The sequence below is a fragment of the Quercus lobata genome, chromosome 10 (assembly GCF_001633185.2).
Source record: "Quercus lobata isolate SW786 chromosome 10, ValleyOak3.0 Primary Assembly, whole genome shotgun sequence".
Taxonomy (NCBI): Eukaryota; Viridiplantae; Streptophyta; class Magnoliopsida; order Fagales; family Fagaceae; genus Quercus; species Quercus lobata.
The window spans coordinates 42,339,118-42,365,563 of NC_044913.1; the positions used below are offsets into that span (position 1 = coordinate 42,339,118).

General features: G+C 32.9%; 1 protein-coding gene across 2 annotated transcripts; it reads left to right on the forward strand.

Moving 5' to 3' along the window:
- Positions 1 to 5,548: 5,548 nt before the first annotated feature.
- LOC115963879 (DNA polymerase delta catalytic subunit) lies at positions 5,549 to 24,786 on the forward strand. Of its 2 annotated transcripts, XM_031083099.1 has the most exons (31): positions 5,561 to 5,892; positions 5,991 to 6,101; positions 6,679 to 6,785; positions 6,929 to 7,088; positions 7,435 to 7,630; positions 7,746 to 7,881; positions 7,997 to 8,134; positions 11,552 to 11,629; positions 11,881 to 11,972; positions 12,220 to 12,286; positions 12,388 to 12,459; positions 13,631 to 13,717; positions 16,186 to 16,305; positions 16,381 to 16,479; positions 16,920 to 17,027; positions 17,159 to 17,254; positions 17,407 to 17,472; positions 17,603 to 17,659; positions 17,775 to 17,862; positions 17,987 to 18,066; positions 19,064 to 19,177; positions 20,604 to 20,718; positions 20,814 to 20,986; positions 21,692 to 21,763; positions 21,847 to 21,921; positions 22,035 to 22,124; positions 22,214 to 22,374; positions 23,539 to 23,612; positions 23,737 to 23,824; positions 24,149 to 24,248; positions 24,505 to 24,786. In XM_031083099.1, the coding sequence occupies exons 1-30, from the start codon at positions 5,634 to 5,636 to the stop codon at positions 24,234 to 24,236; spliced, it is 3,267 nt and encodes a 1,088-aa protein (XP_030938959.1). In that variant the 5' UTR covers positions 5,561 to 5,633; the 3' UTR covers positions 24,237 to 24,248; positions 24,505 to 24,786. The 2 variants fall into 2 exon arrangements, with proteins under 2 accessions (XP_030938958.1, XP_030938959.1); XM_031083098.1 differs by having other exon boundaries at positions 5,549 to 5,892; positions 24,149 to 24,786.
- The last annotated feature ends 1,660 nt before the right edge of the window (positions 24,787 to 26,446 follow it).

Genomic DNA, 26,446 nt, shown 5'->3' on the forward strand with positions numbered 1-26,446 from the left:
AAGCAACCACTCAGTCAATAGTGATGTTGACAATGCAAGTCTATCGTGGTGGGGCTTGAACCAAGACAACAAAGATGGGAGGGAGAGGAGGATGGGAGTGGTGGGGTTATGTGGTGGTTGGGAGGATAGGCTAGAGGCCGACAATAGTCGCTACCATGGACGAGGTTCTCCATAAGATTTTCCATTGCCTAGGAGGATGATGGTAGCGCTAGTGGAGGGAGTTAGGATTGGGGGTCGGTGGAGAGAGAAGTGGGTTAGGGTTGAAGCATGAAACAACAGATTGCATAGAGAGAAAGAAGGGTGAGAGGAGAAGGACTTTTTGGGTTTGAAAACTCATTTAACTAGTTGCAAACCTGTGCGATGCACTAGAACACTTTGCATAAATGTATAATATAAATAAATGTTAAAAGCTTTTATTAGCATGTCAATAACCTTGTAGTTCAAGTGAGACCTCCTTGTCTTTCAAATGGAGACGTTCAAGATTTATATCAATGTCCCCCAACTATTGAATTATCCAAAAAATAAAAATTGCCATTGATAACTTTACCCTTAATTTTTCTCATAACTTATTCAAACTACATTATACTTTTTAAAAATAAAATATAGAGTAATATATCACACTTCATTTCTCATATTCCATTGTAATTATATCATCGTAAAATAAATCAAGATTTAGCTAAAATGGTATATTCATACTTTTATAGCACATGTAAATTAACTAATGTCAAAAGCTTTGTAGTTTAATGGCATGGTATACTTCTCTTTATAAGAAGAAGTAAGGTTTAAATTCCTCTCCCCCTCCCCCTTCATTGTTGTAACTATCAAATTATAAATAAATAGAGATAGGTGACCAATTACCATCTAATATAAGTTACACTTTTACATTCAAATTTCAAATCTTTCATTCTAAATTGCTATCTAACACAATTTGGATTAAGAAAGAGTAGAGTGAAGTAGAGTAATACTAGTTCAAAATTAGCCAATTTTCAGTCAACTCTACTCTACTCCAAACAAGCCATAAGTGTAATCATAGTAAAATTGCTATCATGAATCCTCTTCCAAAAAAACTTATGATACAATAGGCAAAAGTTAAAAACACCCAGTTTAGTAAATATGGCCGTTTATCAATTAATAGTTTTGTAAAGTATCAACCAATATTCAATCTTCTTCTCAAAAAAAAAAAAAAAAAAAAAACCAATATTCAATCTTGTCAACAAATATCGAAAAGTGTGTTAAATAATGAAACAAAGAATGAAAGTTTTAAAATTATTAAAAAAAAAAAAAAAAAATTGCTGCAGTGGCTAAAGGCAGCTTCAAGTTGTTTCTACGTTGTCTCCCATACCAACCAAGAGGAAACAAAGAAAAAGTTCCTTGACTTTATTGAAAGTTGAATGGGTTATATTGCCCCGAATATTTTTGATATTGCTGGTAGTGTTGTCATAGCAAAAGGAAAAAGAACCTTGCTAGGTTTTCAACTGCAACATCACAATTTCATATAGGCTATATATCTCCACAATAATTTGGATTGACTGAATTGATATATTTTCAAGATTCATAAGGAATCTAAGGAGAGAGGGGTTGCAAGTTTAGGTCTGATGTGATGGTTGTGATAGTGATGTAGGGAAGAGAGGGGTTGCAAATTTAGGAATACATAATACAAAGAATGGGAGGGACAGAGAATCTGATGTGGTGTTCATGAAGGTCGAAGTGTTTCGCTAATTCAATTGGGTAGAATATTGAAAACTACAGAGAAGCTTTTGAGGGGAATGTAGGGAGGGAGGTCGGGTTGTTTTTTAAAAGAAAATAAAACTTAAATAAATAACTAAATAATATTAGTGATGTCGAAATTTGTGAATTCTGCACTGCGTATGTGTTACAACTTAAAGAAGTTAACCACTAATCAAAGTTTTCAATTATATAATATTTATCGATTAGTCGTGTGCTACATTCAAAAAAAAAAAAAAAAAAAGATTAGTCGTGTGCTTCTCACTGACCAAGGACACTTGTTACTTTATTATTGTGCCACCTAACAGTGTTTGCAGGAAGTTATGCAACCCAGGTTGCATTCTGCCGTTTTTTTATTTCTCTTCCTTTTAGTTGGTAGCTTTCAAAGAATTAAAGATAAGGCCTAAACCATGCCCGATACAACCATATGTATACACTTTTGCTTTTCCAAGCATTATGATTTTTTGTCTGTCCAACCAAAATTCCAACTTATAGAGGCCATTCCACTGTAAACCCCATTAGCGCTATATGTATATATGCTGCTTTTCTAATCATCATGATTCTTCTCTGTCGTTTTGTATCAATCATATATCATTTTCACATTTGCGAAGCTAAAAGCACAAGGTGGGGACATGATTCAACAAAAACAGTAAAAAACTCATCCAATAAGAGATTCCCATCAAGTTGAGTGATGCGAAAGATGGTGTTTTGGAGGTGAAAAATGATTACTAATGAAATCCTGGTCGTGCTCTTTGCTGAGAGTAGTGTTGCATGAAAACAACTGTTTCTTTCTACAATAATACAAAACTAAATATTTGATAATTTAATGAGCCAAAAAATTCATTTCTTTTAACGATTTCTTTTTTTCAGACTAAATCTATTTTATTCTATTCTATTTTCCCTCCCTTCCTCTCAATCCAAACGGACCATTAGGTTTCCATCCCATTCATCTATCTAGGAGTTTTTAAACTCACGTTTACTCTCTTGTACATTTAAATTAAGTTATAGTCGAAAAATGATGTCAAAATTTGAACTTTCGAGTTTCTAGACCAAAGGGCTAAGCGGCATTCATTTCCTGGACAGATGTTTTGATCGGTACTTGTATCTGTGTTGAAGTGCCATTTCGGTTGAAATTTTATAAGTTTTAAGCCATGACTATAAATTGTATCGCACACATTGGATTAAGATGAGACTAGTGTTTCAGCAAAAAATGTGAAACTAGTGACATCAAAAAGATAATTCAAAATGCAACATATTTTTTTTTTTTGGTAGAAATAGAATTTCCTAATTTACATGTTTACTATGCCTGCAAAATGACTACACAATATGATTTTAACTTTTTTTGAATTTCGCATGATTTTAAATTTTTTTAAGGATAATTATGATTTTTAAACCATTTTTAAAGCCACTTAATGATTAGATTGTTCACCAAAAAATTTATGATTATGGAATTTACACTTTCCCTCTCTTTTTTACAAGATAACTCATTAAAATTCAAAAATCATAATTATTTTCAAAGATCATCCAATAATTTTTACTAACGTCATTGTCTTAAATTTTAAATAAATAAGATTTTGACATGTATTAATTTTAGTTGATTCAATTAAGGACAAATAAAGTTTAATTAATCATAATCATATGATCTAAGCACTAATTTGTAAGTATATATATATATATATATATAAGCTTAGAGAAAATTCAATAAGATTTCAATTGGATTATCAATTTTGTGCCATGTGTCCCATTTAAATTTTTTAATTTTTGTGTCAAGTAAGTTATTAGTGCAAAATCCAAAGAATCTATATAAAAGCTATACAACTAATATGCAAAACCTGAAGAGTCTATATCAAAAACTATATAAACGCTATAATAGGGAAATTGGATTGTCACAAAAGCTAAACTCTTTGAATTCTCTCTCTCTCTCTCTCCCCCCCCCCCTCTTTGCAAATTTTCCATTTAGTTTTGATTCCCTTATTTGGAATCCTGATAGGTTTGTGCAAATTTAGAATTTGGCAACTTCAATAGTTTAATTTTTATTGATTTTCATTACTTTTTATCATCGTTGTTTAATGTTCTTGTGCGTAAACACGAGTTACAAGCTAGTATATATTAACCGTTGAAACTTGATGTGACTTGATCTATTAATTAATCTAGTAGTATAATTTTTATATTTCACTTGTCATATTTTGATCATTGTGAACTCTATGTATTTTAGAATTAATTTCATGTTCATTAAATGGTCCAAAAGGCATTTTTACCCACCCATGATTAAAATTATGGTTTTGCCCTTAATAATCTATTCTCGGTTGCAAAGTGGGGTGTCTACAATTACCATGATTGTTTCCTTGTTTCTTTCCACGACAGTTATGTATGAACTTTTCACAATGAATGCCCTAACCATTTTAGTTTGTCATTAAGCATGTTTGGGCTTAAAGGATTTCTAGTTATTAGCTTCAACATCTTGTCATAAAAGAACCAAGGACAAGTTTTCCATATTTCAAATGCCCGTGGTGGCCTTTGTGAAATAATTCATCCTTATGTCTTCCTCTAATGACGTTGGTAGCAAGATCACCTTATGTGCTTTTCAAAAAAGAAAAAGAAAAAAAAGATCACCTTATGTGTGGTTGGAATTGGCAACCATTTATCTTTCCAAACCTTGACCTTCTCTTGTTAAAACTTGGAGATAAATTAAATCTCCCGAGTGACATAAATAACGCATCCTAGAATTCTTAGGCAAACTTAAAGTTTTTAAAATGCTAATTTTCTATTAGTAAATTGGATTTTATTACATCAACTAGGACCTCCTAGAAGATCTTAATTTATCTTAATTGATGAAATGAAAAAAAAGAAAAAGAAAAAGAAAAAGAGATAAACTATGCTTTAAATATTTAAGAGGAGATTTTCAGATGAAATATTATAGTTATAAAAGTTTCAAATCAAATACTAAATTTTAAACCAATTATAAATTAAAACTTTATAGTTTCACTAATTTTCAAATTAAATCTTGAATTTTAAAAACCATACCAATTTAAAATGTGGTCTTTTTCGGGTTTGGATTGATTTTTAGGTTTGATTGAGAGTTTTGTTTGATATAATTTTAAAAGGTTAGGGTTCAATTTGAAAGTAATGAAACTAAATCATTTAATTTGTAATAATCTTAAATGTAGGTTTTAATTTGAACATTCCTTAAAGTAGTGTTTAAAATGTAATTTTAAAAAAAGATTTGAGTTTTTTTGCCCTCATGTTACTGGCGTTTCTATTTTGGGCCATACTGTTTAAACATTTTCACTTTTATCTTTTATGTTTGAGATCTTTTTAAATTGGTTATCCTGTTTATTTTTATGAGTGATCTAACCCTTTAGTACCACATAAGCTAGCAACTAAAACAATTGGTCTAATTAAACAATGGTCAAAACAATGTAGTTTAAAAAATATTAAATTATTTTGTTTTGAGCTAATTTGACACATCATGTTTGTTTCTAACATTGACGAATGAATGGTTGGATCATTTGTGGATTGTAGTTAGTTAATTTGGTAATTTTATTATTATAAAAAGTAATTATCATAAAGTGGACATTACTATTTAAAAATTCTATCAAAATTCTATCATATATATAAAATTGCAGGACTATTTTGAAAAAAGTCTAAAACATGAGAAACAAAAATGAAGATCTCTCTATCAAAAAAAAAAAAAAAAGGAGAAGGAAAATACCCCAAACATTAAGGACCACTGTATTTTTCAATTTCAAAAAGAAAAGAAAAGAAAAGAAAAGAAAAAAAGAAAAGAAAGGAAATTCACGACTATAAAGTATAAACTGCCCTCAAAATTGGCGGGAATCTCATTTCCTCTCTGCTCTCTCCTCCAACACTCCAAACCCTGAAGCCTCACTGAAGTCCCTCTCCCAGCAATGAGCAGCAACACCCGCAAGCGCCAGGCTCCGCCTCCGCCGCAGAAACGCTCGCCGGCGGCCCAAACTCCGAAGCACCACGCGGCGTCGCAGGAGGACGAGTTCGTAGACGAGGACTTCTACCTCGACGAAACCCTTATACTTGAGGACGAAGAGATCCTCCGCGACATCGAGGACCGCCGCACCCTCGCTCGTCGCCTCGCCAAGTGGACCCGTCCCCCACTCTCCGACGCCTACGTCTCCCAATCTCGCAGCGTCGGTGAGTCCATTTCCACGCGCCTCTGGGGTTTTACACTTTCACTCTGCTAGGGTTTCTGTGAAAAATTTTAAACTTTTTTTGGTTGTTGGTTCTCTTAGTTTTTCAGCAATTAGAGATTGACTATGTCATCGGAGAGAGTCACAAAGTATTGTTGCCCAACTCATCTGGCTCCGCCGCCATTATCAGGATTTTTGGAGTTACAAGTGAAGGTTAGCTCACTTTTTTCATTTTTGAAAAAAAAAGGGTTATTTTTACTTAATTTTCGAAGATTGATTGCTCATTTATAGCAATTTTTTTTTAAAAAAAAGAGTTTTTTTTTTTTGAAGATTAGATTGCGGTAAAGAGGCATAAGTATTTGATGGGATTTTATAGCATTTCCAACCAATGAAATTAGTATTTGATGGGATTTTAAATGATGGGTAATGGAAATCCTCAATCATTTGTGAATTTCTGTGTAATTACCAAATTCGTCATCCAAACACAATGTAGTAGCAGGCATCCTTCATGGAGCATAGGAATAATTTATTCAATTTCATTTTTCCAATGTTTTTGACGTCAAAGTTCATAATTTGACAGTTAACATGCAACAATGTATCACTAGTCGATTTTTTTTTTTTTTTTCATCTGAAATAAGCATGTAGCCAGATTTGTGCCTGGCAATGTGTGTTGTTTTGGGGGTTAGTTAATCCATGGTTTTATAGAAGTACCAGAAGTTTATGAAATGTTTTTCTGCTAAAGCTTTCATTGTGAAGCTGATTTTATTTAATCTTTTTGCCTATCTGGTAGGACATAGTGTTTGCTGCCACGTTCATGGGTTTGAGCCGTATTTCTACATCAGTTGCCCACCAGGGATGGGCCCTGATGATATCTCTTTCTTTCATCGAACACTTGAGGTATTCTTATCCTGTCACTTTCTCATTTTTGTATGTTAAGTTTCCTTAACTAAACTCATTGATTTTTTACTTTTATTTTAATTTTTTTGTTTTTAAAACTTTAGTTCATTTAGTTATACTTTTCTTGTTTTGTGATCCATTAGGCAAGGATGAAAGAGGTGAATCGGAATAGCAAGGTACCCCAATATGTCCGTCGTATTGAGTTAGTGCAGAAAAGGAGTATCATGTACTACCAGCAGCAGACCTCTCATCCTTTTCTCAAAATCGTAGTTGCATTGCCAACGATGGTGACCAGCTGCCGAGGTAAACAAATTCAGGTTTATAAACACATGGGCCACGTGCGCAAGAAAATTTCATGTCATTTTTGTTTGAATGACCTACAAGCAGGAAAATTCACTTATGGTTGGATAATTAAAAATTGATCTTTAAGAACTGTTTTTCATTCACCTTCATTTCTCTTTTTAATATGGGTTTTTTGCAGAGTAATCTAGTTTTTTGGTAACAGGGTAATTTTTTCTATTTAATAAATCTAGTATGTCCTGTATTGAACCACACATGCTTTTATTTTTTACGTGTATGCTGCTCATTCTTAGTGGTGGTTTATTCATACATCTTTTACTTTCTTATCAACATGCTAAAAAATTGGCAGGAATTCTTGATAGAGGCATACAAATTGATGGTTTTGGCATGAAGAGCTTCATGACGTATGAAAGCAATGTTCTTTTTGCCCTTCGTTTTATGATTGATTGCAACATTGTTGGAGGCAACTGGATTGAAGTACCTGCTGGAAAATATAAGAAGACTGCAAAGAATTTGTCTTACTGCCAGTTAGAGTTTGATTGCCTGTATCCTTATTCATAATAGGCCATTTATCTCCTTCAGGGAGGACTGCAGTTATAAACTTGTAATGCATATTGAGACTTTTGCCTGCTGTGTAGAACCTTCCTTAACAATGCTTAGGTATTCAGAACTGATCAGCCATGCTCCAGAAGGGGAATTCTCAAAGATGGCTCCATTTCGTGTACTGAGTTTTGACATTGAGTGTGCTGGTCGGAAAGGTCATTTTCCTGAGCCAAACCATGACCCTGTTATCCAGGTTCATCCTTGTCTTTAATCTTATTTTTTTTAACATACCCATACACACACTTGCTTCAAGGCATCATTTTGTTTTACATTTTTTTAAGTGAAATTGTTCATTTCTTTTTTTTTAGGTGGCCAATCTAGTTACACTGCAGGGAGAGGATCAGCCATTTATTCGTAATGTGATGACCCTTAAGTCATGCTCTCCAATAGTTGGTGTTGATGTGATGGCTTTTGATACAGAAAGAGAAGTCTTGCTGGCTTGGAGGGTATGGTTATTGTCTTTACACATTCACTCTTTTACTGTAAAAAAGTTGTTTAGAATGTCCTAGGTTGTGTAACAAAAAAACACGTTTGACCTTAAACCCACTTAGTGCATTTCTCCACTTCACCTTTTTCAGTTATTCTTCTACATTCAATGCCCATTTTTATATTCTATTTGTTGTGGATGATCAATCTTACAGTAATGTCAGTACTTATCTAAAAATAGTGTTTCCAAATTTAAAGTATTTTTTGGTAATTAATTTTCACCAATGAACACACATAGACACTCCTTGGGGGTGGAAAGCTGATTTGGGACTCGAAACAAATTGGACATAGTTTCATTTTTTGTCTGGTATGTGCTTGGCACTCTTACAGTAACAATTTTAATGTCGGATATGTTTTTTCTACAATTTTTGGACATGGTTTGGACAAAGTTAAGAAATGCCAAGTAGAATTTTAAATAGGTGAGGGATGGCATTTTATTTTGTCTCCCCTCTCTCTTTCTCTCAAGGGAAGAAAGTAGGATTAACCTGTTTCAATCTGTAACTTTCAACTAAGATATTGTTGTATGTAAGTGAAAGCCTATGGGTTTCATGTTCATCTTTAGTTTTGTTGTTTCAACTAGGAATTATGGTGATTATTTGAATTATGTGTATATGTGTGTGTGCTTGTAATGACCATATTGTGCTGTGTCCTGTGTTGTCAATGCCTACTTTGTGGCTTTTTCATTATCATCTAATTTTTAATTTTATTTTTGTGGGAGTTACATTCTTTAAGTTATTAGTCCATCTTTGACTTTGTGATTGAAAATTTGAATATCTCTCCTTGTATTTTGTTGTTCTATTTTAGATTTGACCCTTTATTTTTGGAAAGAAGAAAATAGTCTCTTTTTCTTGAGTAAATGCTTCTGTGTAGGAACAATTTGTAACATACCTTCAACTTCTCATAGCATTGCCAAGGATTCCACCCCCCGCCCCCTCCCCCAAATATATTTTTCAGTGTTTCTCCCTTCTAGGAAGACATGGGATTGTAATATGGATAAATATATATAAATTTTGAATAGTTTGACTCACATTGAAGGACACATTCTTCTTATAGTTGTCTCTCATGTAATTACATGCATGCATATATACATACACACACAAACATACACACATTACTAATGCATGTGTGTGGAAAAGCAGAAACTCCTAAAGTCAAAAATTGATGCATTAAAATATCCTTAATAACTTCAAAGGAATCAAAGCTTTTAGAAAGTTTTATTATTCTACTTAAAAAGAGGATTCCCTTATAGCAGCTAAATCCAAAATAATAATAATTTATGATGGAAGCCATGAGATCAAGCTAACTTGAGTTACTCTAAAACAAGTTCATAGAACCCTCTTAAATTTGATCAAGAGTGTATGTCAGTTGTTTACGAAGTGAAACAACTACTATTGATAATGGTTTCAATATATTTCCCATAGTTTGTGCCGGTTGGTGAGGTTGGGAATTTGGATGCCTTAGCTCGTATTTTATGTTGTAAAGTAGACTGTTTACCCATGTCTTATTTGGGTATGCCTTTGGGGCACATTATAAGGATTCCTCAATATGGAACCCTATCATTGAACGGATGGAAAAAAGGCTCGCAGGTTGGAAGCAGTTATATTTTTCAAAAGGGGGTAGACTTACTTTATTGAAGAGTATCTTATCAAGCCTCCCTACTTATTATTTATCTTTGTTCACTATTCCACAACATGTGGCGGACAGATTAGAGAGGATTTAGAGGAATTTCCTTTGGGGGAGATCTAATGATGTTTTTAAATTCTCACTTGTTTCTTGGGAGAAAGTTGTGTGGCCAATGGAGGTAGATGGCTTGGGGATCCGGAAGATTGGGCTGTTTAACCAAGCTTTGCTTGGAAAGTGGCTTTGGCGATTTGGGAATGAGGTCACACGTTTATGGAGGCAAGTTATTGCTTCCAAATATGGGGAGGCCAGTGGGGGATGGTGTACTAGAGTTGTTAGAGGGACACATGGATGTGGTAGGTGGAAGTACATTAGGAAGGGGGCTGAGAGCTTCTTTGGTCATGTGGTGTATGCGGCAGGTAAGGGTTTTCGTATTAGATTTTGGTATGACCCTTGGAGTAGCCCTACTGCCTTGAAAGATTTATATCCGGCAATGTTTGCTATTGTTGTGGATAAGGCGGCTATGATTTCTGATATGGTTGAATTTGCATCGGATGGGGGTGGTAGAAGCTGGAACTTACGCTTCCGTCGTGCTTTTCAAGATTGGGAGATAGGGATCTTTTATGATTTTTTTGCGTATATCTCATCCAAGTTACCTAGAGGGGGTGATGATACCATGATATGGCAATTGAATCGTAGTGGTGTTTTTGATGTGCGCTCTTTCTATTTTTCATTGCTAGCAGCCCCGTTGGTGTCTTTTCCTTGGAAGAGCATTTGGTGTGTTAAGGTACCTAAAAGGGTGGCTTTCTTCGTATGGACAGCTGCTCAGGGTGGGATTCTTACTATAGACAACCTTGTTAAGAAGAATTTACCTCTTGTTAATTGGTGTTGCCTTTGTCGATGTGAAGAGGAAACTGTGGATCACTTATTGATCCATTGTAACTATGCTCATACCTTGTGGAGTGAAGTCCTTCGTTTGTTTGGGGTTCAATGGGTGATGTCGAAGAATGTTGTTTCTCTTCTCTTTGCATGGTGGAATTGGTTGGGGAGGCATACTTCAAATGTGTGGAATATGGTTCCAGCGTGTCTTATGTGGTTAATTTGGAAGGAGCACAATGCCTGAATTTTTGAGGAAACTGAGAGACTTGTAGACTGTGTGAAGTCTTTGCTACTTAGGACTTTGTTTGAGTGGTGCCGTATTTGAGGGTTTACGCATTGTCATTCTTTGTTTGAATTTCTTAATTCTGTTAGTCTTTCTTTTTGATTGGTTTGTATACTTTTCAGTGTAGTGAGTTTACTATCATAAATTCATTATGCTTTTATTATCAATAAAGTTTGTTAGCACCTATTAAAAAAAAAAAAAATATTGATAGATTTTATATTGCCGTGGAAACCTGTTGACAGAATCACATGGTAACATACTTGCTTAAAAATTAAATAAATAAAAAAGTCAATATGTAAATCTTATGCAAAACAATTGAAGACTTCTTAAATGAACATTTATAATTATGTTTGAAAAGGCTCCACATGCGAGGCTGTACTAACACTAGCATATATATAGTTTGAATGGGGCTCTCTATAGTAGTGGGTAATGGACATATAACATGTCTTGTTCTTTTTTATTCATGTTTTTTTTTTGAAACTTAAGTACATAAAAATGTAATCAATCTCAAGTGGCATTTGAATCTAATTTACAGCCTTTTTAATTTACAGCCTTTTGTGCCTGTTTATAGTCTAATAAATAGGCTCTCTTGCAGGATTTTCTCCGTGAAGTAGACCCAGATATCATAATTGGATATAATATTTGCAAATTTGATTTGCCTTATCTTATTGAGGTAATTGAAATATTTAACTTTCTCATCGTCAATGCAGAATTTCATAGTAAATTTCTTCTCTTTGGTTATATTAGTCCTACCTTTGTATTGCTTTGTTCTGTTTTTTTTTTTTTATTTTTTTTATTTTTATTTTTTTTTTTATATCATTTCTTTGTTTCTTTTGTTACAATTTTATATGGTGCTGAGGTTAAGGTGTACGTGACCATATCTGCATTACAGCTAATTTCACATCATGTTTTCCTGGCTTATAGAGGGCTGAGACCTTGGGAATTGCTGAATTCCCAATACTAGGCCGCATCAGGAATAGCAGAGTTCGGGTCAAAGATACAACCTTTTCATCAAGGTAAACATATTACAATTGTTTTTATCATTATTATTATTGTGAACAAAAAAAATTATGAACTTATTATTGTCACCCTAGTTTTGGGTTGTTATGTTTTGCCAAAGCTTTTGTTTCATTTGCTGTATTGTCTTTTTATGGTGATATAAATTTTTGCCCATACCAATCTAATTCTTTATGTACAACTTTCTATCCATTCAAATCTCATTAACCTGTATGAAAATTTTACTGATACCTAATGGTTTTGCAGACAGATGGGGACCAGGGAAAGCAAAGAAGTAACTATAGAAGGGAGAGTTCAATTTGACTTGCTCCAGGTTTCGTCCGTAGCATCTGTTTGCTTAATATGCTTTACTTGGTTTATGAGATATAATTTAGATTAATGACAAATAACTTATTATGTTGTCTTTTACCACAGGCTATGCAACGGGATTATAAGCTAAGCTCTTACTCATTGAATTCTGTCTCAGCACACTTTCTTTCTGAGCAGGTAAGGTTTACTTTTCTATTTTGACTTAATATCAAGCATCTTCTCTATTATTTGTTTGTATTAATTGTCATTGCAATAAATCCAGGAAGATTTTGAAGGATTTGAGTGATGCCATATATGGGAAGAGTATCATGCACTTTCTTGCTTTGAGGATAACATTACATGCTCTAGTGCAGTTCTTGTGTAATCCTAAACAAACTTTTACTAGATGATTGTATGAACCCGAATGCTTTCTTAGCATTGTATTTGTCTTGCACACTATTTTTCCTAGTATTTTCTATTCCATTCTTGGTACATGAATTGTTGTATTTAGTTGATCTACTTTCTTATGGGGATAAGGAAAATAATTTCTCTTTAATATAGTTTATATTTTATTTTCTGAAGGTCAAGAGAGGTCTAAATTCAAATTCTGTGATATTCTTTCTGTTGAAGTTTGAACATTTTGAATTTAATCTAGATGCATTCATTCCTCTGGATGCTTTTATCATCTTTTTATGAGGGCTTTGAGTTCATTAGTGAATGAACTGTAGTAATGCCCTTTTTTCAAAATCTCTATCTCTCATTCACCTTTTAGGTTTTAATCTTATTCTCCATTTTTCATTGATGCACTGTGAGTATGGCTCCATGCTTTTAAATTCTGAATGGTTAATTGAGATTTTTTACATGCCCAAACATATTCTCTTTATAAAGGAAAGGTTGGGTTAGGATCCTTTTATTCATTTTCTCATGTTGGACTCTCTTCTCTGGTTTTTGGATAGATTGCTTTCTGTTTCTTGTGCTTATACATGAGATTGTGCCGCTGAAAGTATGAATCTATATGTTACACAACCTACCAGTTGATCTTTGCTTCTTGCTGCTGCATGTTGTGCTAATGTCTAATATTATTGCATTAAAAGCATGGATTGATATGGGAAACAACTTTTCTGTTCATCTTGCTTGTGTTGTGACTTGTGCGTGTGTATGTGCATGCACATGCAAATGTATGCATGTTTTTGGTCTGTTTTGCTTAGCTCATTCCTTGTTTCTGTCATTGAAGTCTGAATCATCTAATTCTTCTTTCACCTCTGTTGTTTCCTGTTGCTTGTTTTTTTTTTTTTTCCTTTTCTGGAATTAATAATTTATGTATAGTGTTTGATTATGCTGACATGGTGACACCATTTTCCTCGTGCAGAAAGAGGATGTACACCATTCAATAATATCTGATCTTCAGAATGGGAATTCTGAGACCAGGAGACGTCTTGCTGTATATTGTTTGAAGGTGCATACTCTAGCTTTTCTATATCTTGATTTCTTTCTTCCTACCTCTTGCATCATCTACTCTTATTTGCCTTATTTAAAGAATCTAAGATGTATTGGATAGCTTCAAGTATTTAAGAATATCTTGATCCTCATTGTAAACATCTTCCTTGATAGTGTTTAATTTTACTCACTTTTAACATTAAGGGTGCTAGGTTGTTGATGGAATGCATACAAGTACTTCATTAGTTCTGTAGGCTTGATATGGGGGTAGAGGAATTACCACACTTTCGATGGTGTGGTGCTTTCAGTTATGGGGTTGAAGAATTTTTTTCCTGACAGTGCTGTTTGAGTGGTCTTGTACTCTTGGAAATAGTGAAGAGCATTCGATTGTAGAATTCATAGTCTCTCTTTTAGAGCGTAATTTTAAGGAGAGCTTGACTATTCCTTCTGTACTTATACTTTTCTCTTCTCAGTAAAGTTAAGCTTTTCTCTTCTCAGTAAAGTTATTACTTATCGGAAAAAGAAGAAGAAGAAAGTTGTGTGTTTTACCAAAGTGAAGAAATGTCATACCACCATGTGTCAATCACTGTTATCAATAAGTTTGTCTTGATCTATATGGGTTTTCTTGAAGTGAGGGATTATGTGAAATTTTTAGGGAGATTATCAACTGGACCTAAGCTAATTTAGTTCTTTGTAGATTTATGAAGGTAAATTTTGGTGGTATGATTGAAGTGAGGCATGATTTGTTCCTTGTCCTTTTGTAGAGAGGTTCACCAAGAATAACCTGCAAAAATAGCAGGATGAGGTGCCTGGTTATGCAGATAAAAAGTCTCCTTAAGCATCTTTTATTATCATGCTTGATCCTCTTTTACTCTATATTCAATAAGGTTTGCTAATAATTTATATTCTGTGAGTGGAAGATGTTTTTTTAGGCATCTCAAACACTTTTATTTGAGCTTGTAACTAGTCGCAGACCCATGCGATGCATGAGAATATATAATTATTTTGTAATGTGGTATAATATATAATTTATTTTCTAAAATTTATTGAAGATAATTTGTTCTCCACAAAATGGAATTATTTCTAAAGTATTTTCCATCTTTTATCTCTACAAATATATCATTCTATTATTTTGTTTTGTTTTTGTTTTTTGTAGTAACTTGGGTGTGTATGAGTGATATTATTCTTTTTATTTTATTTTTTGAAGTGGTCTATATTCTTCAAATTTTTGTTATAGTGTGTTATGATTTCCCATTTTTTTTGTACGACTAAACTTTTTTAAGTTTCAAATTTTTCTCATTCTCTTAAGAATATTATCATGATAATCAAACCTCATCACAAATTTACAATTGATATTGCTCAAATAATTGATAGACATATACAAATACATAGCCATGTAGATTATATTTTTATATAAACTCAAATTTGCACTTTGAAAATATGTAAGAATCAATTGAAACCAAAACTATAAGATGGAAAGAGCATACATGTGATGGGGAACACAAAAACACACCACCAAAATGTATCAGCCCAAAGTAGAGATTAAAAAAAAAAACACAAATTTATCAATTAAAGTAGAGTTGCAAGAAAGAATAAAAGAGAGAGAGAGAGAGAGTATTCACCTTTTTGTGTGGGAAAAACATGAATTGAATGAAAGAGAGAATAGCAAATTTTTATAGTAAATAAAATGTGGAGAAGAGTCAAAATAAAAAGAAGATGAAGGGATGAAGGAATTGTAACATTAAGGTTTAGAGTAATGTGGAGATAAAAAAGTAAAAATGAGGAGCAAATGTTGGAGGAAGTATAATTATAAGATGAGAAATTAATAAAGAGAAAAGTAGTTAAAAAGGAGAGAGAAAATATTAGAAATAGGTGGATGATGCTACGCTTCAACTTTTAGATATATATAAATTCATATTTTCTTTTAACATGTACTCACAATTTAGTGCATTGGTATCTGAAACCACTCCCCCCTCCCCCTAAAAAAAAAGAAACTGGTATATCTGTAATTATTATGACTTATACTTTCCTTCAGGGGGTGACTGCTGCATTTGCATTGCTAATGGATCTGCTCATAGATGTCCTTGCTTTGCTACATATTCTGATAGACTTTAACAATATTTCAGTATGGCTTTTTTTGACTTCTTAATACATGAATTGCTTCTTATATGAGGAATAGTATTTCAAGGTAAAATTCTATTTGCTCAAACTTATGTCAGAAGCTCCCCAATTTGTGATGCAAAGCCTGTATATTTTTCCTTGAAGAAACTGGAGAAGACACCCTAAAAGTTCATAGAATTGATAAAGGGTGCCTCCCTCTTTCTCTTAGAATTTTCTTTCTGTCAATTATTTCATCTAATTTTGGGTAAAAACTTATATGAGCCAATCAGATCCAATATACAGTTTGCATATTTGAACTAAAAAGCTTCCTTGAAAGAAACATCAATTGAATATCATTCATGCAATGAGTCTCTCTTTTGACTGCAGGATGCTTATCTCCCACAGCGGCTTTTAGACAAATTGATGTTCATCTACAATTATGTGGAGATGGCTCGAGTAACAGGTGTTCCTATATCTTTTCTTCTTTCCAGAGGGCAAAGCATCAAGGTTAATATAATACTCTCTAGCTTATGAATTGTCGATAAATAAAAATTTCTCAAATATTAACCCATTCTTTTTCAGGTACTTTCTCAACTTCTTAGGAAGTCAAAACAGAGAGGCCTTGTTATTCCAAATGTCAAACAGGCAGGATCTGAACAAGGAACATATGAAGGTGCTACTGTAAGTTCGAAATTCTAACCTTTATGTTTGAGTTGTTTTATGATCTGCAATTATTAGTATCAGTGTACTGTATCATCGTATGTGCACTATTAAACAACAATTAGGCAGTGAGTTGCAGGTTTTATCTCTTTTGAACTTGACTGGTCATGTTTCGGTTTTAAAATGGAATTTTGTGTATGGGTATTGTAAAGTAGTAATCATATTAACTTGCTTTAGAGCTTCACAAAATGATAAATCTTAAGTGCATGTCTGAAGCTCTAGATTATGTCAATATGGAATTGATATGCATATTGCATGTTTAGTGGACTACAAAATTTTGATTTGTTGTCTCACAATGTTTTTATTGGCTTCGTTTTCTTTGTGCATTTTGATAATGATAAAACTCTAGTCATAAACTTTAGGCTTTCTTTTTTAGTGTAATTATTCTCTTCAAAATGCAGGTTTTGGAGGCAAAGGCAGGATTTTATGAAAAACCGATTGCAACATTGGATTTTGCATCATTGTATCCATCTATTATGATGGCCTATAACTTATGTTACTGCACTCTGGTGATTCTCAGCCATTGTTTTTATTTTCCACCATATTCTTTTTGTTTGAAAACTAGCCTATTTGATATAAAATTAGCTCTAATGTAGAAGCTTTAAGGAGCAAAATTTTATCTTTTATGGTCTTTGTGAAGGTGACACCTGAGGATGCTCGCAAACTCAATCTTCCCCCAGAATGCGTCAACAAAACCCCATCTGGTGAAACATTTGTTAAATCAAACTTGCAGAAGGTTAGGAGTTTTATTTATTTTAAATAATTTTATTTTATCATTTGCATATATATAATGGTAGACATAACTAACTTATAGAAGTTGATGAATTTCTATATCATTTCATGCCCATAATTATGGAATAATGAGAATGTATCCTGATATAATCTCAGGGAATACTTCCTGAAATTCTTGAAGAACTAATAACAGCTCGTAAGAGAGCAAAAGCAGATCTGAAGGTAATCACATTCTTAATGTTTGTTTTTGCCGTCAGTTTTATAATAGCTGTGAAATCATCTAGTTTCCAGCTTACTTTAATACTTCTTGGCCTTTTGTGCATTTATATTAATAATGTTTTCTTTCTCCTAGGAAGCAAAAGATCCACTTGTGAAGGCTGTACTTGATGGTAGACAGCTGGCCTTGAAGGTAAGCTTTGCACTAATAATTTATTAGCTTTGGTTCTCTAGGGTATGTTCAAGTGCTGACTATTCAAGGATGGAATTACATTGGTTCCTTATTTATTTTTTTCATTGTTTTTCAGATAAGTGCAAATTCTGTGTATGGATTTACAGGAGCTACTATTGGTCAGTTACCTTGCTTAGAGATATCTTCAAGTGTCACAAGCTATGGTACAGTTCTGCAAAAGTAGTTATGATTCATTGTTCTTGCTGTACGATAAATTTTCTTTAGATGAGTTGAAACATTCTTCGTTTTGAGTTCCTATTGATTGCATGAGTTTGCTTCTGTATAAAGGTCGAGAAATGATCGAGCACACCAAAAAACTAGTGGAAGATAAATTTAAGATGCTTGGGGGTTATGAACACAATGCTGAGGTATGTCATGCAGAATTCTCTTTTCAAGTGGTGTATAAAATGCTAAACAAGGCTTTGCATGGTATGGCTGTAGATGACGCAGCTTAGGTTCCTGGTGTCTCCTATATAAGCTAATTCAATTTTTTTGTAGGATAGAGTTAGCCAAAATAAAAAACTTTGTAGGAAATGATAATCAGCTTAAGGTTATGGCTTCCATGGCCTTATCAAGTGCAGTATCTATGTTAGCTATTTAGTATGTTCTTACCAAAATTTTATAGTTGCCTTAATCGATTGCCATTTTCTAGTAGTGCTCTTTCATATTCCCTTTTGATTTAGGAACTCTAGGGTAATCAAATGGTATTGTGCCTTTTTGTCTGGAATCATGTCTTTATTTTATTTTTTTTTGGTGTGTGTGTTGGGGGGGGGGGGGTGTTCAAGAGTTTTCTCAGCCCTTGTCAGATGAGCTGCTCCAGAGCTGGTGTTAGGCATCCTTGTTCCAGGAGGGAAGAAGATGCTCTTGATTTTTTGGTTCTTTAATGGTGTATCTGAGATAGGAACTCAAGAAATATTTGAGTGAAATGATTATGATAACATTAAGGTTTTGATTTATGAAAATGCTGCTCTTCTTGGTTTTAAATGATTATGTGGACCATAGAAGGCTGTAGAATCCATCTTAGCTTGGAGCAACTTTTTGTCTTTCTCGGTCTTTGAGAGGGGGGGGGGGGGTGGGGGTGTGGTTGTCTTGTCGTGCTCCTGACTTCATATGGTTCATAATGAACATCAACTAATTGCCTCACTGTATTTATTTTGGGATCTGAAGTTTTACAGTTTGAATGCATGATTGACATCATTTTTATAATATGGATATGAATTTCTACTATCCCTAATTTTATTAGATAGTTATTATTTCCTATCCATTATTTGCATATATTATTATTACTATTATTATTGTTGGTTTTTTGTCATACCTTGTTATCTTCAAAAATTGATTGAAGTAATAGTAATTTTATTGTATCAGGTTATATATGGGGACACAGATTCAGTTATGGTACAATTCGGTGTTGACAATATAGAAGCAGCCATGAACTTGGGGAGAGAAGCTGCTGAATATATTAGTGGAACTTTCATAAAGGTAAGGCTTTATAATTACTGTACTAGATCTTGAATCTTCTTTTATTCTATACTCATATATGTATATCTTATTTTGCTTCTAGTTTGTTCTAATAGATTCTCAATTTCTATCTCAAAATAATTATCTACAAATCCTTATCAAAGTTCAAACAACTAAAGGTACTTATGCTGATGGTCTAATTTGAGCAATTATTATGTCGCCTATGACTGTAATCTTGACAAGCTTAGTCCTTCAGTTAATTATTTTGAATTACCACATATATGAATACAGTGAACAATTGAAAAGGTGGCACAATCTTTAGTGAAGTTGGGCGGTATTTCTTTTTTTTGATTGAAGGCGGTATTTTTTTTTAGATAAAGAGGAATTGATTAAAACCTCTTATTTCATTGTTGCTTGAACCTAAATCCTTGATCAGGCAATACTCAAATAATTTTAAGATACTTATTTGGACTAAATAATTTGTTTCAAAAACCGTAGTTAAATAAATTATATTAAATAGGTATGCAGCTAGTTAGCTACTGTAATCCAATTTATGAATTAATTTTTTTTTAATACTTAATATGAATTAAAAATATAACAGGTATATAGCTATCTAAATCAGATTTATAAATTATTAAATTATATTTTTTATGTACTTTATTATCTACTAATAAGTTCAATGTTTACAAAGATAATTTTAAGATATTGACAGGGAGTAAATAATTTGTTTGAAAGAACTTAGCTAAATAAATTATTTAAATAGGTAAGTATCTAATGAAATCAAATTTTGAATTAAAAAAAAAAAAAAATTAACACTTACTACAAATTCTAAATTAAATTGGTACATTGCTATTGTAAATAAGTACAATAATAAATACTAGATACCGATTTGGAGTAAATAATTTGTTTCAAAATGTTTAGCTAAAAAATTTATATATTAAATACTAAATAGTTAAGTAGCTATTGTGATCAAATTTATTAATTAAAAAATTGTAACACTCACTACAAAATTATAAATTATCGAAATATGGTATTTTTAATATACTTTATTAATAACTAATAAGTACAATGTTCAAAGAAATAATTGGTTCATTGAAAGAACTAAGTGGAATCGTTAACGATGAGAAGATATCTGATAAAACTTTAATGAGATAAATTAATGTAGCAGAAATTTTTTTATATTTAATTAGTATAATCCATATATGCCTTTTTAGTTATGAACTTCTAGAATTTCCCTCTTTTAAAAATAACAAAACAAGTTTCATGGCAAACAAGGGGTTACTTGGGGTATTAAAAAAACAATGCTTTGACTTTCTAAGGACAAAAATGTAAAGTGGGATACTCATTTTTGGGAAAGAGGGAGTAAATGACTTTATGGTCCAATTTTCTTGTATGATTATATTTGTGACGAATTCTTTTTTTATCTTTGGTGTTTGGGTTCATGAAGCCGATCAAGCTAGAGTTTGAAAAGGTTTATTATCCATATCTTCTGATTAGCAAGAAGAGATATGCTGGTTTGCTGTGGACAAAACCGGAAAAGTTTGACAAAATGGATACTAAAGGTAAAAATAGGAGTTCATTATCTATATTTGCTTCTCTACATTTTTTCATATATCATACATGTCTATTTTTCACTGCTGATTTTTCTTTTGGACAGGCATTGAAACTGTCCGAAGAGACAATTGTTTGTTGGTCAAAAACCTGGTAACTGAGTGCCTGCATAAAATACTCATTGACCGTGACATCCCTGGGGCAGTCCAGTATGTCAAGAATACCATTTCAGATCTTCTTATGAACCGCATGGATTTGTCACTTTTGGTTATCACTAAGGTAGTGCTCTTTGATTCTTTTTGGATTATTTTCAAAAGGATCAGGTTTCTGTTATGCCTAGTGTAAACTTTTTGTAAATGTTATCACTCAACGATAGAATTCATATTTTGGCAATCCCACTGATAGATTACATGTTTTTTGTGTTAAATATATACATCAACTTCATGTTAATCAGATGTCATTTACTATCAAATTTGCATAAATCCATATACTTGGTATATTTTAAAAATGCACTTTGTCTCTAAATAATAATCTATTTTTATTTTTTTGGTTGTCTCTAAATAACATTCCATTGTTAAAAAATTGTAATGAATAATTTTTTTACAATTCCAATTATAAACTTTGTCAACTGTTTGTTACAAAATATATGATTATTTTTTCAATTTTCAATGTGAAAGTAAAGGGTAATGGTGGAAAGTTAAAATGTTGAGGTGGGGGGAGCCTTTGAAAAAAAAAAAATTTCATAAAACTTGTGCATTTTGAAGCGGGACTATTATCATAAAGAGGGTAAAAGATTTCATTCACTTAATAGATGCAATAGTGGCAAGCATAGAAGTTTTTTCACTTCATGTTAATCAGATTTCATTCACATTATAGGTAGCATCAAATCCATCGGTGAGATGGGTTTGTCAAAATACTCAGCCAATAAAAAGTTTTTTAGGGCATAATTACTTTGTACCTGTACTAACATTTTTTTTTTGTCAGGGTCTGACAAAGACTGGAGATGATTATGAAGTAAAGGCAGCTCATGTTGAACTTGCTGAGCGCATGCGCAAGGTTTGTGGTGCCTTATTGACTTTATCGCCCACTTCATAGTTCATCTGGCCATTAAAATTTCTATTTGACATTTTTGCTAACAGCGAGATGCTGCCACTGCTCCAAATGTTGGGGATCGAGTACCTTATGTCATTGTTAAAGCCGCAAAAGGAGCCAAGGTATTTTTTTGGTGCCTTATTTGTTTTTTTTTTTTTTGGGGGGGGGGGGGGGGGGTGTGGAGATGGTTATACTTTACATGGTTTATCAACATTAACTAATAATTGATAATCAGGCTTATGAGAAATCAGAGGATCCTATCTATGTCCTAGAGAATAACATACCAATAGACCCTCAATACTATCTTGAAAATCAAATTAGCAAGGTTAGTTTTCTTTGTTGTACTTTGCATGTAGTTTACAGTTTATGATGCTTTGGTTTACATACCTAATAAAACTAAGGTTCATGTTACAGCCACTTCTAAGAATTTTTGAGCCTATTTTGAAGAATGCTAGCAGAGAACTTCTCCATGGAAGTCACACAAGATCTATATCTATCTCTACTCCCTCAAACAGTGGCATAATGAGATTTGCAAAGAAGCAACTCACTTGCATTGGCTGCAAAGCTCTAATTAGGTATAATTTCTGTTGCTTCACTGTTTATGTGTTATCATGGTTCTGCTAGTGCTAGGTTGAAAGTTTTATTGGTGAATTCAACGTACTGACTACAGGATTTTTTTTTTTTTTTTTTTTTAAGTGCTTGTATTGATTGTTGCACTGGAGATTTTTCCGTAAGAGTTATTTCCTGTACTCATGCTGATTGCTGATTAGTAAGCCTACAAGTTGTGTGAAAAATTTAATTAGAAACAAATGGTAATCATGGAAGCTTCTTTTAGATAGAAATTATAGGGAAAATTTGCCAATAATAGAAAATTTTCTGCTGGGAATGTTTAGTGCAGATTGTTGGGATGGTTGGCAGGGCCATGAAAGCTGTGATTTATGGGCACAAACATGAGTTTTGTGTTTTGACAAAGATACAGGGCGTCAGTCACCGCAACTCAAAAAAGAAGGAAAACAAGTTTGAGTTATTGTTATATCTAAAGAACATAGAAGTAAAACAATGTCTGGGTAGGATTACCTAAGAGATCTTAGATTTTGTAAGAAGAACCAACTTTGAGAAAATTTGAGTATAGAATGAGGTGTTTAGCTCAGTTGTTATGGCTTTTCTAATGCTCACATACATAGAAGATAATCAATCATTGAGAAATGAGAATGTGCAATATTTTGTTGACCATATAAAACTATCAAAAAGTACGACATTGGGTTTGCCAATGAGCTCTAGCTCAAATGGAACCTCCTCCCCATATAAGTGCAAGGTGGAGGGTGAGGTTATGGGTTTAAGTCCCACAGGGTGCATACATAACTTACCAATCAAAGAATGTAAGGGCCATAGGGCACTAGGTTTGTAGTGGTTGAATGGTAGGAAAATTTGGTAACATTTAGGTTGCGTTTGGGATAAGCTTATATTGGGCAGCTTCTTTTATTATTTAACTTATTTTTGCTAAATAGTAAAAGAAGCTGAGTCTCATTGCACTTTTTGTTACTATTTATGGGTCTTATTGTACTATTTTAGCTAACTTTTAACTTTACCTACAGTACTTTTAGCAAAAAGTTTTCAATTTCAGCTAAATAAACTGTTCTCAAACGGACACTCAATGTCTAAATAATGCTTGGTATGGTCTGTACACATCTTATTGTATAAAGGGCCTCATACTATTTTATTGGGTTGTTCTGGACCAGTGATAAAGACCGAACGCTCTGTTCACACTGTAAGGGTCGAGAAGCCGAACTTTACTGCAAAACAGTGGTCAATGGTATGCACTTGGATGTTTTAATCATGTTCTGCTGTTAAATGAATTTTTATTTTTATATTTTTGTAAATACTGGAGGAAACAAGTGACTTACTATTGGCAACAATGAATTATTGAGTGCTTGCAGTATCTGAGCAGGAGATGCTTTTTGGGAGGCTGTGGACACAGTGCCAAGAGTGCCAAGGCTCTCTTCACCAGGATGTGCTCTGCACAAGGTATTATTATTTCCTCACTTGTATGTGGTAGTAATCTCTTATTTTTTTCCAGTGGGATTTCCTGGAAATATTTTCTTATGAGTTGGCAGTTATTGCAATAAATTATTTCCAATTTTGGAGTATGCAATTTTTGAAAAAGCATGATAAACACCCCCCCCCCTCCCCTCCTTTAACTCTCTTTTTCTTGGAATTTGTCTGTGCTCTGCATATTTGTCAGTGGGCTATCCTGGTGTGACATTCTTTTATTGTTGCATTGACCTCACATATTTTACTAATTGCCTATGTTTCTCAGCTTGTTTTTGTGTTTTACTTATTTATTCACAGTCGGGATTGTCCAATATTTTATCGGAGAAAGAAGGCACAGAAAGACATGGCTGAAGCCAAGCTGCAATTAGACCGGTGGAGCTTCTAGGATTGTTCCAAGGTTGGTATATTGCTCCCCTCCTATCTATTGGTTCCTGAAAAGGGTTATTTTCTAAATAGGGCCGATTTGAGTTGAACCTGGATGTTTTTCTCATGAGTAACTGAAGAGAGTGGAAGTTCTGAGTAATGTGAAATGGAAAGGCACAATTTCTTGTGATAGTGTCGACCTCTTTTAATGGTGTGTCAAGCATTGGCTATAGGAGTTTAGGACTAATTAAATTTCTGGAGTCATTTTCTTGCCGATTCCATTCTGCTAGAAGGAAGAGACCAGGAAAGACAAGCTATAAATTGGCTAGGTGAACTGGATCTGGTGGTTCTGGCAGTTGAGAAGACTGACTGATGTGTAGATACAGCCTTTCCCAGCATGCTGTTCATTTATGCCAGCTACTGTTTATACTAGCTCAATGCATTGGAAGGCATGCTGATAGATTCGTAGAAGTGCTAATTTGTAGATGAATTCCCAAAAATGTGGATGAGTTTTGTAACATGATTTACCTTTTTTGCCATTTTGTCTTAAAATCAAGACTAGCATTATGTAATGTTATCTCTCTCTTCTTTTTTCTTGGCTAAAATGTAAACATTATCTTAAGCAGCTATGATTTGGAAGCTATATAAAATCTTAGGTATGTTTGGTAATGGTTTTTATTTTCTGTTTTAAAAATCTTGTTTTTGGGAATATAAAGAAAAACAATTTTCTTGTATTTTTGAAATAAAAAACATGTTTAATTAGTTGAAATTAAAAGGATAGTTTTTTGAAAAAAAAAAATAGAAAATACTAAAATGTGTTGTTACTAGGATTTGAATTCTAATGTTAACTCATGAAATGAGATAGATTCATTAAATTAAATGTGTTTTCATTAACTTTTGAAAATTAGAAACTCAAAACAGTTTTTTAAATGTTTTCAGTTTCTTTTACAAATTGAGTTTTAAGAACAGTTTTTGTTTTTTTATCCATTTTGGGTTGCCAAACAAGTTTTTTAGTCTCAAAAATAGAAAATTATTTTTGGAAACAGAAAATAAGGGAAAAAAACAATTACTAAACATACCCTTAATAACTATCTAATTTTTTGTGAGATCAAATTGATCATTGATGCTGAGGAACTCGATGAAGGGAATGAAGAGAAGGTTGTGATGGATGTAGGCTCTGGTTAGAGTTTTGTTTTGTTTTTTTTTTTTTTAATTATTATTATCATATGAAAGGCTGTATACTTGATGCAACTCTATTTTGCTTGGTTTTTAGGTGATATAAAATTTACCTTTTAGGCGACTATTTTTTCTTAAGACAAAGTATATTTGGGATCCGTTTATTTTGCTAAAACTGAATTTTGTTGTTGTTGAAAGTACTGTAGATAAATGTAAAAGTTAGCTGAAATAGTACAGTGAAATCCATAAATAGTACCAAAAAGTGCAATAGGGCTTATGAATAGTAGCAAAAATAAGTTGAATAGTAAAATAAATTAATTTTTTAAGTTGGAGCTAAACGTATACTGAGTGCTAAATCCTCGGATATATGGTTGGGAAAATGCAAGTTTTGCCTCATTGGCATAATGGCTGGTGCATACCAAAAACACCTCACCCTAAAGAGGCGATAGGGCAAGGATGGGTTTTAGGATTGAAAATTGCCTTGATTTGCACTTATGCAATAAACAAACTTTTAGCTTCATGCTAAATGGAAAATTCAAATTTTTTTTTTTCCTTTTTCCTTAATTTTAAGGGTTACTTTTAAATTTTTTATTTTTTTAAAGTCCAACATGGCATTATTTTTTTAACTTCGAATATCGGATTTGAATCTAGTGCAATGACCATTTGATGTGAGAAGTAAAAGTTAAAAATGTAAAAATTTTAAGAGGTAAAAAAGAAATTGATCCAAGGGTTGAGATTGAGATTGAAATTGATTTTTTAAATTTTCAATATCAATCCTTGAAGGACATTTGCATAGTGCATTATCCCAAGGATCTCAACCCTCAAATATCTAACATAAACGAAACCATTGTTGATCTTTTTGAGTTTCACGCCAGGATGTGCTTATTTTTCTAATGCTAATAATTGTTGCATACACTAAATTAATACATTGTCGTAAACACTACAATTGAAATCATATTTTCAACACGATTTTAGTTATAATTGTGAAATTGTATAATCGTGTTTTCAAAACAAGGTTTAGACAATTTTAACTTCAACTGAAATTATGATTTCAGC

What these genes read in the sequence shown, in the direction of transcription:
- LOC115963879 (XM_031083098.1), top strand. Translation starts at nt 5,634, where the DNA reads ATGAGCAGCAACACCCGCAAGCGCCAGGCTCCGCCTCCGCCGCAGAAA. An exon ending in GTTATGAACACAATGCTGAG is followed by an intron (nt 18,067 to 19,063) that starts GTATGTCATGCA and finishes TTATTGTATCAG; the next exon opens with GTTATATATGGGGACACAGA. An exon ending in TTGCTGAGCGCATGCGCAAG is followed by an intron (nt 21,764 to 21,846) that starts GTTTGTGGTGCC and finishes TTTTGCTAACAG; the next exon opens with CGAGATGCTGCCACTGCTCC.